The following is a 16,974-nucleotide window of genomic DNA, read 5'->3' as shown; positions in this document are numbered from 1 at the left end:
TGAGGTCATAAGGGTAGGGACCTAATCCAATAGGATTACTGTCCTTATAAAAAGAGACACCAGAGAGCACACTCTCCCTCTCTCTTCACGCTCAGAGGAGAGACCACGTGAGAACAGAGCGGCCACCTGAAAGCCAGGAAAGGAGCTCTCATCAGAAACTGAAGCCTACCAGAGCCTTGATAGGCTTGAACCAGAGCCTTGATAGGTTTAAACTTTCCAGTCTCCAGAACTGTAAGAAAATAAAGTTCTGTTGTTTAAGCCCTGCAATCTATGGTAGTCTGTTATGGCAGTCTGAACAGACAAATACAACTCATTCAGTATTTAAATCATTAACATTCATTAATTTCATAGAGGCAGCTCTATAAAAGAATAACATGTCCCAAAAAAGGACCTGTGATGAATATCATTAACCTTTACTTTTGTGAAGTTATCATTTTCTCCTGGACTCTGAGATCATAATATAAAAATGAAATGAAAACCCACTGTGGCCCCTGGACCTTAACAACCCAGTCCCATCCCTGAGCTGCTGCCACCAGGATTATACTTCAGTGACACTGTAACAGTATGTCAGTGCCACACAAAGGGGAATTTCGCCATCAATTTGAACTCTGTTTAGAAACACACAGTGACTCGTGTACTAAAAGGAGTTTGAAATGAAAGGGTATAGGATAGAGTAGAAGCTCTGGCTTCACTGGAACCTGAGTCCACCTCCCACTCCTGCCACCCCCCAGTATGTGTCACTGAGCAAGCAGTGACTTCTGTGGTCTCGTTTCCTTGAACCGTCTTCCTGACAGGGCTGCCAGGCGGGCTTGCGGTGACATATAAAGTGCTTAGGGCAGTGGCAGGTACATGGTAGGGACTCCGTACATGTAGATAATTATAGTGAGTGAAACTTTATGATCGTTATACTAACTCCTGTCTTATCGCTACAGAAAAAAGGCAGCTAAACGGAAGAACACAGATAGGACAGAGAACCAGATGGTGCACTCGTGGGCTGGGTCAACTCCCGTCCCAGTCACATTCGACCATCTAGTGCCCAGCCTGGTCCTTCTGAGCAGGCTTACATCAGTGTGGGTGAAGAACGTGTTCCACTACCATCCACTACCAATGATGACACTCAGAGAACAGAGCGATGTTAACACTTAACCTCTGAAACACACACAGCTTAGGTTCATGCTAGGATATGGAAGGATATGAATAGGTTACTGGTAACACTGGCTACCAGAACAGCCAGTAATATCGTGAAAAGTCAGAAAACGACAAGTGATAATATCTGAGTTTGGATCTTGATTCTGCCGCTAATTCTGTGTGACCTGGGAACAATTAGCTAACCCCTTTGACTTCTAAGTTAGAGAGTGTGTACAAAATGTTCTCCAAGATCTTTTTCAATTCACTCCCATGACTCAGTTGTTTTTACCTTTGAGGACATATGAGGGATTACAATTAGGTTTCTTTCTGTTTTGATTTTGAGGGCTAAAAATTTAATTTTTGTGCTTTACCTCAATAATTATTGTGATTACTTACATTCAAATAAATTTCATTTTTATGTTGGTATGAAAACACTGATTTTCTTTTTTTTGTGCTAAATATTAATTAAAAAAAAACAGCTTAACTTGGTTAATCAACACTGGGAAGGGGGGTTGTGGAATGAAAAATAAGAGCATCTGTGTAGGAAATACTAATTAATTTTATTTAATAATGAAGAAATGGGAATGAAAAGGTAACCACTAATAGTATGGAAAATTATAGCACAACTTCTAAATTAATACAGGGAATCATGGAATGAACAGTACTTTCATCAAACCAACGCCTACACCTCTACACCACCAACCCTACCCCTACCATAAAAAGGGAAAAAAACAAAGTTTAAAAGGAATAAAACTAAGCTAAAAGGAATAAAACTAAGCCTATTAGTTAAGACTGAGAGTTTTAGACCAGGTCAAAACTAAAAGCTAAAGGAATAAAACTAAGCCTATTAGTTAAGATTGAGACTTTTAGACCAGGCCAAAACACAAAACACCCAGTTACGTAGTTTAAAAGAAACAAACCTAAAACAAAGTGTCAAAAAAAAATAATGAATGAACAAATAGCTATCAGGCAAATGAAAACAAAATTGTAATAAATGTGGGAATAATAATCCCATTTTGTCTGGTAGTAAAAATCAAATGAAGAAAAAAAACCCAAAGGAGATAAATAGCTCTTCCAGGATCACACGGTCTAAAAGAGGTAGACTTGAAATTTTAAGTCAGCTCTGATTCCAAAGCCTGTACTTTCTGTTACTACACACTATTTCCTCCGTATTCACAACTTCCTGCCTAAAATTTCCTGGTCATATCCATCACATAACCTTACTCATATCTGCATATTCATCCCTACCTCAAACCAGAACCTGCTCTGCCTTCTACGTTCTGATACCAGATACATGACCTCCTAATGGTTTGCAAAGTTAGACCCCTCGAGGTCATTCTCAATTTCACCCTCATGGATGCTCCAACCTAACTCCACACTTCCACAATTGACTCCATCATTTTACATCAGAATTCAGTGTCTCCTCTCCCATCCTTTCGATTCTACTGTATTTAAGCCCTCATTCCCTTCTTGTTCCTGGTGTTTAGTCTATCTCCTCTTCACATCCATCCTTCATACTGTTCTCAGAGATATCTTCCCCCTCAACCGCAAACAAACCCGATGTCACAGTCCTGCTTGAAAACCTGTTGGTTCCCCATTGTTCCCCAGTTCAACGCCTTAGATTGACCGTATAATCATGTACATTTTTACACGCTACCCCCTGCCCCAAACACCTCTTCCCACCTGGCAAACTTCAACCATGTTTCAAGTCCTGGGTCAAATGGCCCTTCCTCTGGTGGCAAAGTCACTCCCATAGCTCCTTCAGACTCCTACCTGTACTCTAGATCGTAACTACTCTGCTCTTACTGAGTTCTTCCCCATATAAAACTGTGTCTAGTTTAGCAGGTGATAAAAGTAAGTATGATGAATAAATGAGCTAAGGAGATAAAGGATTATATGACTTCCAAGCAAAGTGATCTACATTGAGCCTTAGTGTTAATTCAAAGCCTTCTCAACAAGTCATTTAAACTGTGTTTCTACTTTCCTCTCATCTGAATATTACACTGGAGAACTGCCTGGTAATAAGGATGACCCTGCAGATACCCACAACACTTGTGTCTCCTGCCCGAGGGGACTTCCTACTTCGCCTTCTTCCCTTGACATAGCGGTAGACTAATGGGACTGAGGTGTTGGGACAGAGCTGAGGTGCTTGTACTTGTGAAATATCTAGACCCTTTCTTTAGAAATAGGAAAGCAATACTGTGCCAGGACTTCTTATCTTCAGAGCTAGGCTTAAAGGAGGGTTTAGCCTCAGCTAAAGTAAACGGAGTTTTGCTAAAGCACACAGAGCAATGGTTGTCCTTGGAATCTTTTTGTTACTGCCTTGACCCTAATCCACTTTCACTCCTCATAGAATGTTGCCATCCTCTTCCCTGGCTGTCTTACTGAGCCCCAGCCTACTAGACCAGAAGCACAAACACCCCTCTATCTTTGTCTACCAGTAGCTCAGAAACATTAGGTTTCTCCAATCCCAGGCATCTAGAATCAGTCTCTGGGGTCACATGACCTGCCATCCTCATCTTTATCACCACCATCATCACGGTGAGGTGTGCTCAGTTCTTTATGCTGACACCAAGTGATTTACAGGCAGTACCTTCATAGCTGCCAGTGAGGTAGACACTGCTATTAAACTTATTTTATTAAACTTATTCACAGAGAAGTGAAGTAACCTGCCTGATGTCTCAAAGTTAGTCAGTGGTGGAACTGGAATCCAAACTCTGGACTGTCTGACTCTAGAAGAAAACGAGGAACCATTACGCTAAAAGGCAGAATTTGGAACACCTCCCCATGACTAAAGTTCCTCCTCTAGATTGGGACAAGGTGTTCATCCAATGTGAAGATCCTGATCTTCTAATGTCACTCTTGGCCTTCGTCATCGTCTATTTAAAAGACCATTTACTTTTAAGGCTTTAAGACCTTTGAATTGTCAGCTTTAAAGGCAAAGTCAACTTGGGAGAAATAAACAATGGCTGCTTAGTCACAATGATTTACCTTATGTCAAAGCTTCAGCCTCTGAGTTATCTAATCCATCCCGCAACAAGCATTTATTCTTTCCAGTCCTGAGCCTGACTCATGATGCAGTGCTTTGGTGTGTGCTCCTGTCCGAATTCCTCCCACTAACATGTACTCAGATCCTTTGGGTTGTTCATAACCTGCCTGGAGGCCTTGGGAGCTTTTGTACACTTTATTCATTAAGTGACAACTTTAGGAGAGCAGATGCCATGGTTGACCACAAATCTGTCAAAGTTTTATCCAGTAGAAATTTGGATTAGAAAGACTTTCCCAAAGTCTGTTTTTGTTTTTTTGGTGTGTGGATAGTCTTATTAAAACCAATGACTATCTATCAATGATAATAATGTGAAATGTAAAACCAGGGACAGTTTCACTTATGATGCTAATCAGAGTACGTCATCACTGGTTGTTTACTAATTAATTCTAACCTCTCTATCAACATTTTTGAGATGAACATTCTAAGCCAGGTTGAAATGATCATTTATCTCTTTTTTTTTTTTAAACATCTTTATTGGAGTATAATTGCTTTACAATGATCATTTATCTCTTGACTGCACTCTTATTAATACTGCTGCCCGAGGTGACAACACACACTGAGTAAGAAGGGTGGGGAGGGAAGCAAAGCAGAAAAGCTGTGACTGGAAGGGCAAGGAAGTCTGGTGAAATTATCTGAGAAACAGTGCAAAAATAGTTTAATTGAAGGTCAAAATCCTTTTCATATTATCTTATTGTTATTTCTAATATAATACATTATGATAGATCTCCTGTACAGCTTTGAACTTAGCTATAAAACCCAATATGAATGAATTGAATGAGAGATTTGATTAAGTTTATTTTTTCCTCATGAGCTATGAGTCAATCATACAATTCTCTGATAAGCTTCCATGATTTTATAGACTCTCAGAAAGCCCCCAGCTGGGAATGTGACTCCATTCGCATCAATACTTCAAACTTTAATCTGTATCACCTTCAAAAAGGGAAACCTTATATCTTCCTAAACACAGAAGACTATTCGTCTGCTAAATATTCCTTAGATACTCCTTTGAATTTGTCAACATATTGTAGGACTATTAGTTTCATAGCATATATGAAGACCAAGCAGTTTTAAGGCACAACTATTCTACAGATTAGCTTTGTATCCTCGTTCGTCTAACTGAGAAAATGCTTAAGAATAAGAATTTCAGACTTGTTTGAGTGGACTATTATAAGGGTGGGTATTACCTGATAATTTGGTAATGTCTAACTAATTTGCAGTATACCTGCTGCATTCACCTCTACTTATATTGAAACATACAGATTTACTATTCATTTACCATTCAACCAACAATTGTTAGACATCGACTATGTGCCAGGCACTATTCTAGGTACTAGGCTATAGAAATTTAAAAATGACACAAGTCCTTTCTTTTATTAAGCTTATATTCCAGTGAAAGCAGACAGACAACAAACAAATAAAATATATACATGCTTAGATACTGACAGTGACGTGGAGAAAAATAGAGTACCAGTTTGGGGGAGCTGCAAATTTGAGTAAGATGGCCAAGGAAGGCCTCACTGAAGAGATGGCATTTAAACAATATCTGAAGGAGGAGAGAGAATGAGCTCCATGCATCTCTCAGGACAAACATTCCAGGTGGAGTGCATAGCAATGTAAGTTCCAGGAGGCTAGAAAATTGATCTTTCACTTTAAGAGCCCCAGGGTTCCTGGCTCAATAGTGACCACACATCAAATAGTAGGTGAATGAATATGTGAAGTAAAACAGCAGGAAATAGCTGTAAAAAAAAGGTGGTGGTGGTAGTTAGTATTACTTTAAACTATCTCAAGTCAAAAATTTATACTATTGCATAAATTCTACATGCTTTGATTCTTGTAGATGTTTTTGAAGAGAAATTAGTAACCAGGATCTATTCCAAGTTCTTACAGATTCTTAATGGACTCCAAGGCTAACAAATGGTCAATGCCACAAAATTTTCTCAAAACAATATCAGAATCTGCTCCAACACTTACATTTACCCTCTGGTTCTGTGTCAAATGGACAGTGAGTACAGCACCCATGTACCTTGCTTGTGCAGGAGGAAGCAGAATAGCTCTTCCTCCACATGAGAGCGGGGTACGTGCCCAGCTCTGAAACTTCGGAAGATCTACCACGCGCATCTGAAGCATAGGGACCACTCTCTACTTAACAGAATCACCACTTGTTGAAGAATGTAAACATTGATCTTGGTGACCCTGTACATATTAAAAATACGCTTAAATAGCTGATACGGCAGAAAGAAAAAAGGGTCTATTAACTATCCCATTTTTTAAGATTCAGTTCCTCCCTTGAGCTAAATTATCACAATGTATTTTTAAAATAAAATAAATGACAGTCCATAAAATAACTTAACATCAGCAACTATGGCAGGCCCACACAACAAAAAGTACAACCACTGTGTTAATTTGCACCTAAATGTGATAATACAGAGTGAAGTGTTTAGAACACTGCTTGGCCCATAGTTAGTGCTCAATAAATATTATTATTATTAATGAATAATATTAATATTATTAATATGTAATTAAAGGCTTGAGTAAAATCAGGAAAATCAGCAAATATTTATTATGTGTCTGTTTTATATTTAGCGTTGTGTATTGGGATAAAAAGAATTAGAAAACCATGACCATACCCTTTAAAAGCTTAAAATATATACAACCAGAAAGTTCTATAAAGTCCAAATAGAAAAAGTTCAGTAGCATATAAAGTAGCACTAGAATGTGAGCTAAAATATGATAGTTATGCAAGATATAGAGTAAGAAAATGAGAGTTTCCAAAAGGGAAAGATCATAAAAACCAGGAAGGCTTCAAAAAAGAAGGACTGGGGCTTCCCTGGTGGCGCAGTGGTTGAGAGTCTGCCTGCCAATGCAGGGGACACGGGTTCGGGCCCTGGTCTGGGAAGATCCCACATGCCGCGGAGCAACTAGGCCCGTGAGCCACAACTACTGAGCCTGCGCGATTGGAGCCTGTGCTCCGCAACAAGAGAGGCCGCGATAATGAGAGGCCCGCGCACCGCGATGAAGAGTGGCCCCCACTTGCCACAACTAGAGAAAGCCCTCGCACAGAAATGAAGATCCAACACAGCCATAAATAAATAAATAAATAAATTAATTAAATAAACCCAAAGTTTAAAAAAAAAAAAAAGAAGGACTGGTACTAACCGTGACCGAGCTGGAGGAATGAAGTACATCTATGAGATAGTTTTGGGTAACTAAAATCTAAATTTACTAAGGTCTGAACTAGGATGAGAGCAGAGGCAGCAAATTTAAAGGCATGGATCTGAGACCTATGTTGAAGACAGAGGCCTGCTGGTCTTGTGACTAAATGGATTCAGGGATAGTGAGTGTGGCAAATTCCACTTACAAACCAGGCTAGAGGTAGCTGAAGCCCCAGCTAGAGGACTAGACTGAGTCCAGAGTGACCACTGGTACCTACAAGTGGCTCAATAGGTCCAAGTGGAGACTAGGCAGTGCACAGCCCTGGGCCACCACGTGTCATTCTGTAAAAGATGCGGTAGTTAAGGCTGGTAGAAAGATGCCAGTGCCTCCAGCAGCAGGAGAAAGCATCAAAAATAGTGGAAAGATAATTGGGCGGGGCACGGGGATGCTGGTGCAGTTGACTGAGACACAGAAGTTCCTCAGAGGAGTGTTCTGGAGTGAAAGTTGATGGGCAATGTAGTGGTATAGAGCGGGGGTCCCCGACCTGCAGGCCACGGACCGGTAGCGGTCCGAGGCCTGTTAGGAAGCGGACCGAACAGCAGGAGGTGAGGGGTGGGCAAGCAAAGCTTCACCTGCCGCTCCCCATCGCTCGCATTACCGCCTGTACCAACCAACCACTGCACCCCCATGGAAAAACTGTCTTCTACGAAACCGGTCCCTGGTGCCAAAAAGGTTGGGGACCGCTGGTATAGAGGTTGAGTTTCAGATGACAGGAAAGCATCTACTGCCTTATGAGTGAGTTGGAAATGTGAAACCCATATCATCAAAAAAGGAGGGTTGAGACCATGATACAACCCTTCTTTTTTGTACAATTACAAATACAATTCTCCCACTTATCCCAGGAAAAAAACCAAAATTACAGCTTAGAAGAGAGATGGTAAAAAAGATGCAGAAGTCAAGAGAGCGAAGTTTGAAGGAATGGCCTGAATAGAATCAGATGAAATAGAGTGGTTGAGGAGATTTCTTCACGGGAAAACCTTTTAAGGCAGAAAAATAAAGCTTTCAGAGTGCATATGCTCAACCAAACAAATAGAACAGTCCCGTACTTGAAGAATTATGCCTGATTTTATATGATAAATTGAAGGATAATGTGGAAAGAGCAGGCCGCATGACATAATCCTACCATAAAGCATTAAAGCATGACTCAGAAATTTATCCTATAGAAAATTATTAATAGATCCTCCCTGTTTGCAAAACAATACAAACATGACATGCAACCCAAAACAAAGACCTTTATTCTCCCTCTTTTTAACTTGCTTTTTAAAAATGTGGATTACAAAAAAAAAAAACCTTTGGGCTTCCCTGGTGGCGCAGTGGTTGAGAATCTGCCTGCCAATGCAGGGGACACGGGTTCGAGCCCTGGTCTGGGAAGATCCCACATGCCGCGGAGCGACTAGGCCCGTGAGCCACAACTTGCTGAGCCTGCGCGTCTGGAGCCTGTGCTCCGCAACGGGAGAGGGCCACGATAGGTGAGAGGCCCGCGCACCGCGATGAAGAGTGGCCCCCACTTGCCGCAACTAGAGAAAGCCCTCACACAGAAACGAAGACCCAACACAGCCATAAATAAATAAATAAATAAATAAAATTTAAAAAAAAAATCTTTAATGATTTCAATGTTAATTTCAACCTACATCCAACAGTGAATAATCAATCTCACTGGCCAATAACTTTAAACTTTGCTTTGTTGGAATTTCTGGAAAGTATTTTTTTTCTAACTTGGAAAGCTTTAAAGTTTGAAAGTTTGATAATAGTTGATATTATCAACTGCTTTCATGTTTTCAAAAAGCACACCCCAAAGACCTGCTATTAAGGGACAGCCCTTCCCCCACCCCTCCCACCTTTTTTTTAAAAAAACTATTCTACTCCCATCATAGCTTCTGCAAAGCACAGTTTATATTTATGGGTAGTTTATCAGCTGCACTTTTTCTTTTAGAACTAAAATTTTTTTAGAAATCACCCTTATGTATTCTAAGGCACAGCTTAAATTAGATGCTAGATTTTAGATGACTCTTTTACAAATGTACGTGTGCATGTATGTTTATTTGTGTATTTATGAAGATTAGTTTCTACTCTGACAGCTTAAGTGTAAAAGAATAGGCCAAAATTTAAAAGAAATTTTAAAAGAAAATGCAAATAATGCAGAAAAAAATAAAAATGAGTAAAATAAAATAGAAATATGATAGATAAAAATGTATTTCATTAAAATTATGACTGTCAACAACAAAAGAGATAAGATCAAAATTAAGGAAAACTGGGAATTCCCTGGCGGTCCAGTGGTTAGGACTCCTCTCACTGCCGAGGGCCCGGGTTCAATCCCTGGTCAGGGAACTAAGATCCCACAAACCGAGTGGTGGGGTCAAAAAAAAGAAGGAAAACTATGGTATTAAATATGGTAGGGGTAAGAAGAAAGAAAAACCATGTCTATGATATGCTAGCTCACCAACAAAGTAAAGTTGTGACCACAGGATAATACAATAATCTGAACATTACTTTGACCCATATAAGAATCTGATAAGCAGGTTGGGTCTGTTACCAGATGCCCTTTTGCCACCTGTCTTGCGTCAATGCTCTACAGTCCCCACCTCTTCTAGCTCCCTGGGTGACTCCTCTTCATCCTCTAGTTGGACGTTCAGGTGGCCCCTGACATCCTCAGGCTGGGTTAGGTCCTTCTGGGGGGTTCTTGATGCCCCATGTGCATACCCCTTCAATACCACCCTCTATTAGAATTGCTGTGTGTTTATCTGTTCCCGCCTCCCCACCACTAGACTGTAGCTAGCCCTGGAGGGCTGGGTCTCAACCTTTATTCATCTTCTTAACACAATACCTAGCAAATAGAGTTTTTAAATATATAAACTAATAAGCCATGTTCTACATCATCGATATGAATTAAAATGGGGCCACATATTAAGAAGAAACCCAGCCACACAACAGATAAAGTTAGGCAACTTGTAGGGAGAATCTGCAGGCTCAGAGCTATACAACTTTATAGCATAAGAAGGGAAATGATTTTTGTGTGACTAGCATATTTATACTTTCTACAAAAAAAAACTAATAATGCCTGGATTTGAAAGACAAAGAAACCCAAATGGAAAGGTATGAGTTAAGGTGTTGAAGCTAATTCATGATGGGATTTACATTATAAAGGAGTAGTCTCCTGACCCTATGGAGCTACTTTTACTCAGGCAGATATGAATCCGCACTGCAGCGCAAAGGAGACATTTAACAGTGGGAAACCTAACCCATCAGGGATGGGGTGGAGATGGGAGAGGACACAAGTGCTTATCTTTGCTTGGATGGATCCAAAACCAGAGTGTAAATACTTACGCTCACCCGGAATCTCTTCCTGCTTTAGTAGCTCTGCCTTTCCCTCTCAGTTCTGATCCACTTGTCTAACTGACCTTTACTGGGGAGCAGTGGGCATAGTTCACAGAAGAAAGATCTCCAGACTGCACAGCACTCCAAGCAAAGAGGGAACCCCCCCCGCCTCAGGGCCACAGGCAGCCCTGTTCTCCAAGAACCTACCAGCCCGAGGGAGACCTGACAGAGGCAGGGAACTTCAAGCCTGGGTGCAAACTCTAAACACAGAAACACGCAGCTTGTTGACTTCCAGCAAGTCACTGAAATTTGTGTTGAAAAAACCTTGGCAGCAAAAGAAATGACCTCACATGACCGTGATGGCAAGGGAGAGAAAGAGGCCTGTGTTCAAAGAATGGAAACAATGTCAACAGACTTTTGAAAACCAGCTTCCAGTGAATTTCACAAGTTTGGATTCTCGAATACAAATAATCAGAGATGGGGTATGGGGTTGGGTTTTCCAATTGAAACATTAACTTTTACAAAATGCAGTAGAACTTTAGAAAAGTTATAGGCCGTCCACTGGAAAGATTGTGGCGACCTAACTCAGCTCTGGTTTTAAAATATCCAGACGCTCTGGAAACACTGAGACACACCAACTAGACATTTCATCTTTCCAAGGCACATAAAGACAGTATCCTGTTTTAGCAACTTTGCATAAATGGACATTAAAGTAAAGGAGGAGTTGGCACCAATATCCTTGCTCAATGTTCTGGAAGACAAGGACTGCTGAGTGCCCGGATCTTGGCTTCCTGGTAAGCTAGTCCTGTGACCCAGCTCTCTAGGTGATTATGTGGCAAATGCTGCAGTTGCTAACCTTTTGCAAGGGCCTTAGATAACAAAAGAAAAATCAGACCCCTCAGCACAGGTCTTGTGTTTTTCCTGGCAGCACATTGGTAGCATCAGTCTATAAATTCAACAGCAGCATTATTTCAACGTGGAAAGCACTGAGTGCCCTAGCAGTGCACAGTCTCATAACTGTTCACATAAAAAGAACCACATGCTGACTCTCCTGGTATTTTTTAAGTTGTAAAATGTAAGCTGAGCCATCACGCCTCTCATACATACATGCCCTCCGGTGCCACATTGAACTGTCATTTACGATACAAGAAATGAAAATGTCCCTAAGCCTGGGCCGGACTTCATTGTTGCTTAAAATTTAGTTCTATGTTTATATCAACCTGCTAAATTCTGTTTCCCAATCCATCTGCAGAACTCATAAAGGCATGCTAGAAAGCATGCTTATTAGAGTGATGTCTGTTTGTCCGTCATCCTCGAGGCGAAAAAAGTAACATTTCAACAACGGGGTCCCTGAAAGATCACGCGAGGGCTGGGGATACCTAGCTGCTTCTCCCGCTCCTCACGTCGCTCCCTCGCCAGCTGCTGCCGGTCATCAACGCGCAGCACCGGTGGAGGGTCTGAAAGGGAGAAGGAAAACATGAGAAGACGGGCAGATTTTAAGAAAACGATATACACTGATAAGTATCCTTTTGTCCAGTAAATCTGATGAATGAAATATTACTACATCTTACGTATAGTAACATTACAACAATTAGTACATGTAACTATAGTTTCAGTGATACACTTTATTATAATGTTCCTGAGAATTTCCAAGTACTATCGTCTATTTAAAAATATTACATAAGAGGTTAGATTCTAAGAGTTCTCATCACAAGGAAAAAACCCATTTCTTTTTTTTTTTTTTGGTTTAAGATGATGGATGTTAGCTAAACACATGGGGATAAACATTTCACAATATAAGTCAAGTCATTATGCTGTACACCTTAAACTTACACAGTTTAATTGATGCTGTATGTCAATTATATCTCAATAAAACTCAAAAAAATAAAGTAAAATAAAAAGACACACAGCCCCCAAAAAATTTGTGTAAAAACTTAACTGTGCCTTTGGGCTTATTTTTATCAAACAATATATATGAGGTTTTGTGTTTCTAAGCTACTGAACCTCTATTGTTTTTATGCTTTAAAAAGCCTGTTCCTTAACAACACATAGAATCCTAAGTGAATTTATTATACTAAATAGATGTTCACCAGATAGATGTGAACAGCCCAGCTCTGGAGTCAGACAGGCATGAGATCACTTCCGGTTCTGTCACTCACTTGCTGTGAGATTTGGCCGAATTACTCACCCAGCTCTCTAAGTCCTAAGCTATGATATGGGATTCAAGGGTTTTTCACTTCTTGCCTATGAGGATAAAATAGAACCTATCTATCTCATATCATTGTTAGGATTAAATAAAATAATGCTTGTAACAGCATTAGCACAGTGCCTAGCACTTGATAAATCTCAATAAATTCATTCATTTACTGAACACCCTGAATATCTACTGTGCACCAGGCAGTGTTGTATGTGCTGAAAAGAGAGCTATTAACAAAAAGGACAGAAATCTTTGCCCAAATGGGGTTTGCTTAGGGAAAATTTACAGAATAAATAAGTAAAATATAGAGAGTGAAAAAAGGGGCAATATATAAAATGTTAGACTGTGATAAATGCTAAGGAGATAGCAAAGCAGCCAAGGGGACTGTGAAATGGCAGGAAGGGGAGGTCTGACATTTTGGATAGGTGCCAAGGGAAGTCTAATTGTGATGGTAGTTTTTATGTGTAAAAACCTGATGGAAGTAAGGGAGCTACCCGTGCAGATATTCCAAGAGAGGAAAAGCAAGAGCAAAGGCCCTGAGGTTACGAGTACCTAAGGTGTTCAAGAAACGATATGAAGATCTGAGCCACTGGAGCAGAGTGAGATCTGTAAGTGATGGGGCCAGAGACCTGGGGGCCTGGCGAGGACTTTGGATTATGCTCTGAGTGACATGCCACAGAGAGGTTTCCAGCAGAGGGCCACATGAATACGCTCACTCTGCCTGTTACTAAATAAAATGAAAAGCATAGTAATAATAATAATGATGATGATGATCATGATAATTACACTTAAAATCAGCTTTATTTTCCCCGCTACTTAATTAACATCACAATTTTAAGATCTCTTATTAAAAATAGAAACCTACTGGAATAATACTTTAGAGACAACATGGCAGAGCTTCATCAACAGACTTTAAGGACTTGCATCCCAAATGCGTCTTAAACGTCACAGAATTTGTACATTTATGGAAAATAAAAACTGTCTAGAAGCGCATTAGGAGCTGCATAAACCTGGCAGTGTGCATCATGGGCAGGACCAGGTGATGATGTTTTATGCTTTTCCTTTGCTTTAAGGTATGCTTTTTAGAAATATTCGTAATATGAACCCCTCACCAGCTCATACTCATTATGATAATTATTTCCCAGATTTACTAATCATTTATGAGGTCTCAAATATTTTTTATGCAGAAAAATGTGGCCTCTGGTCCCAAAAGGTTTTCCTCTGACACTAGAAGAGGGGCACGTGGACTCCCATCAGGCACTTTGTTAAGGATCACAGACAGGGGAGTTCTGCTGTCATTTGTTTTTGGAAATGATAGCCATAGCAAAACGGTATTTTGAAGAAAAAATGATCTGAGAACAAAAGCCAAAATGAAGTTAGAAGAAAGACTTCCAACAATTACTTATTGCTTAAAAAAGTCCGTAAATAATGAGGTTTTACTCCCTCATGAAAACTTCGATTTTATTATGAAACTTGAAAATCAACTTTATTTATAAAAGCCACATAAGCACATTATAGAAAGTCTGTAAAATAGAGTCTATAAAGTCAAATTGTGTTCATGGAATATGGAGTATGTGACATGTCTAGCTTACTTTCAAGTACTTGCCAAATTTCACACAAAATTTTGAAAAGAAGGTTTTAATAACAACATATGGGACACACACACTCATCCTCACCTACCTTCTTCCATCCAAACCAATCCTGAGAGCTCTAAGTCAATAACTGATGTTCCTGCAGTCATGAGGCAATACTCAATTATGCAATGGAATGCTTGCTTGCCTTTTAGATGCATAGTTGGAAAAGAGCAATGCAAGAGGGGGCATAGTTTACCTCTGATTTCTATGCTATCATTTCATGTGAAAATTACACTCTTCACATGTAACAAACTGTATCCTGTCTGGTAACAACTGTGTACAACAACAGGCTGTATACAGTTCTATGCAGATATATCAATAAAAACTATAAATAAAGCCAATGCTTAAGAGTCGGAAAATTCCCACTGGCCACCTTTATCACTTCAGTACTGATCTCAATCAGTATTTATTTAGAATTAGATTTGAGGAAGTTAAGAACAAATGCAACACATTTCTAAAGTATAAGATGCAATAGTGACTATGATATGCTAGACAATTCTGGTTGGTCTGGGAACCTGGCAATAGAAAATACTGTAGAGTGAAAAAGGTATTCAGTTTGAATTCTGTTTCCGTCCTTCTGGTCACATTAATAAAAAGCCACTTTGATACTAGAACGTTAATAAACACCCTGTGACAGATGAAAGATGGCTGTGAATGCAGGTAGGGAAGAGCAGAGCCTGGTCAGTTTTGTTCATTGTTATATTCCCCATGCCTAGGACTATACCTGACAGGAAGGAGGGCATTCGATAAGTACTTATTAAATGAATGAATGAGGGGACTTCCCTGGCGGTCCAATGGTTAGGACTCTGTGCTTCCAGTGCAGGGGGCGTGGGTTCAATCCCTGGTCAGGGAACTAAGAACCCCACATGACAAGGGCGCGGCCAAAAAAAAAAAGACAGAATGAATAAACAAATGAGCCGACAGCCTTAGCTAACTTTCAGAGCCAGTACACTTCCATTAACCTTCACTACTGGGGCAAACTCATACCAATCTTGTATTTGACAACAGACTTTTAAAAATGTAAATACTAGCGATTACAGTTTTAAGGTTTAATAACTAAAAACTGATAAAAATGATCTTTAAAGGTAGGATTTCAGAAAGAAAAAATACAATTGAATAATTCCAAGTAAACAGTGAATTTTCTGTAATTTTTGTCTCCCTCTCATTTCTACCCTCATAACACTTTTCTCTGGAACAAAATGAAGGTATAGAAAATGATCTGACATCACGAACATTTCACATTATTTCCCAACAGATCTAACATTGTTAGAATAGAACTGAGTTACTTATTCTCAGATGGAGAAGTTTTAAGAGAAATAGGATTTCGGTGGCGGTAAACTTGCAGCTACACTCTGCATCCAACCTCCTACCTGTGATGATTGAAAAGTAGAGGGACCACCCAAACGAGGGCACTTTTAAGAGTGAAAGGGCGTGCTGGTAAGAGTCTGTCTGTGGCAACGTGTGTAAACCTGGACTATTCTGCAAAAATCGGAACTAAAGAGTGACCCTCAAAGATCAAGAAAATCAACTCACTTTGACAAGGATTTTTTCCAAGAACTCACTAGACCTTGACTCCTATCTGAACCACTACTGTTTATACAGTAAACTACTTCTGTTAGGGCTTTGCATTTTACAAGGACTTCCATATATATTATCAGTTTATTCTTCACAATAATCCTATGAGTTAGCCAAGCAGCTAGTCATTCAGTGAAGAGTTATTATGCCTATTTTCCAAATGAGAAAACTGAAGGAAATAAATGCATGTGACTAAGGAAGGTGGCACAGTTAAGTGTCAGAGTTCGGGCTTAAAATCCCATCTTTAACTCAATCCTGTCCCCCCTTTTCACAGCATGGCATCTACAGAGTCATTAGAATCAGGAAACGGCTGGAAGATTACAAGTCATGCTTTCCTCCATGAGGGAAATTTATTTATTATTTATAAGAAGAAAGTTCTACTGGCTCTTCTAAAGACTTGTGGTGGGGAAGAGTAGAGGGATAGGAATTAGAGGCATTTTTAATAAACTGGAGTTTCTGCTTTTCTCAGGTACGTGCACAGTAGTTCATGAAGAAAATGCAATTTTCTCTTCTAATCAGGTCAAACTTTTACCATTTGGGTTACAATCAAGGACGAAGTGAAATGAGTCCTCTAAGAAATAATCGCCCGAAGTGCAGAGGGAATTCACAGGAAGAAGATTCACAGCTTGTTCTCAGGAAAAGCTTCACAGGGGATGTGGCAAGTGAGAAGGATTGCCAGAGACACACTTGGCTTTAAGAAGTGTGGATGGGATGGATGGAGGGTGTTACAGAAGGAGAACAATGTAAGCTTGGTGTTTCCCAAAGTGGGTGGAACAGTGGAGTCCGAGGCTTGATTTTAGGTCATACACGGACAACTTTTTTTTGTTGAAGTGTGGTTGATTTACAGTGTTGTGTTAATTTCT

The 16,974-nt window shown here is 39.9% G+C and overlaps 1 protein-coding gene across 6 annotated transcripts in view; it reads right to left on the bottom strand.

Moving 5' to 3' along the window:
* Positions 1–16,974, bottom strand: part of MAP7 (microtubule associated protein 7) — a 164,190-nt gene that overhangs the window by 42,102 nt on the left and 105,114 nt on the right. For all 6 annotated transcript variants that reach the window (XM_036871374.1, XM_036871377.1, XM_036871372.1 and 3 more), the window contains one exon: positions 12,085–12,162. In XM_036871374.1, coding sequence (XP_036727269.1) covers positions 12,085–12,162 — 78 coding nt within the window. The remainder of the gene's footprint in view (positions 1–12,084; positions 12,163–16,974) is intronic.

This window comes from Balaenoptera musculus, chromosome 12 (assembly GCF_009873245.2).
Source record: "Balaenoptera musculus isolate JJ_BM4_2016_0621 chromosome 12, mBalMus1.pri.v3, whole genome shotgun sequence".
Taxonomy (NCBI): Eukaryota; Metazoa; Chordata; class Mammalia; order Artiodactyla; family Balaenopteridae; genus Balaenoptera; species Balaenoptera musculus.
Note: the sequence above shows the minus strand (reverse complement) of the source record. Positions and strands in the feature narration are given on the sequence as shown.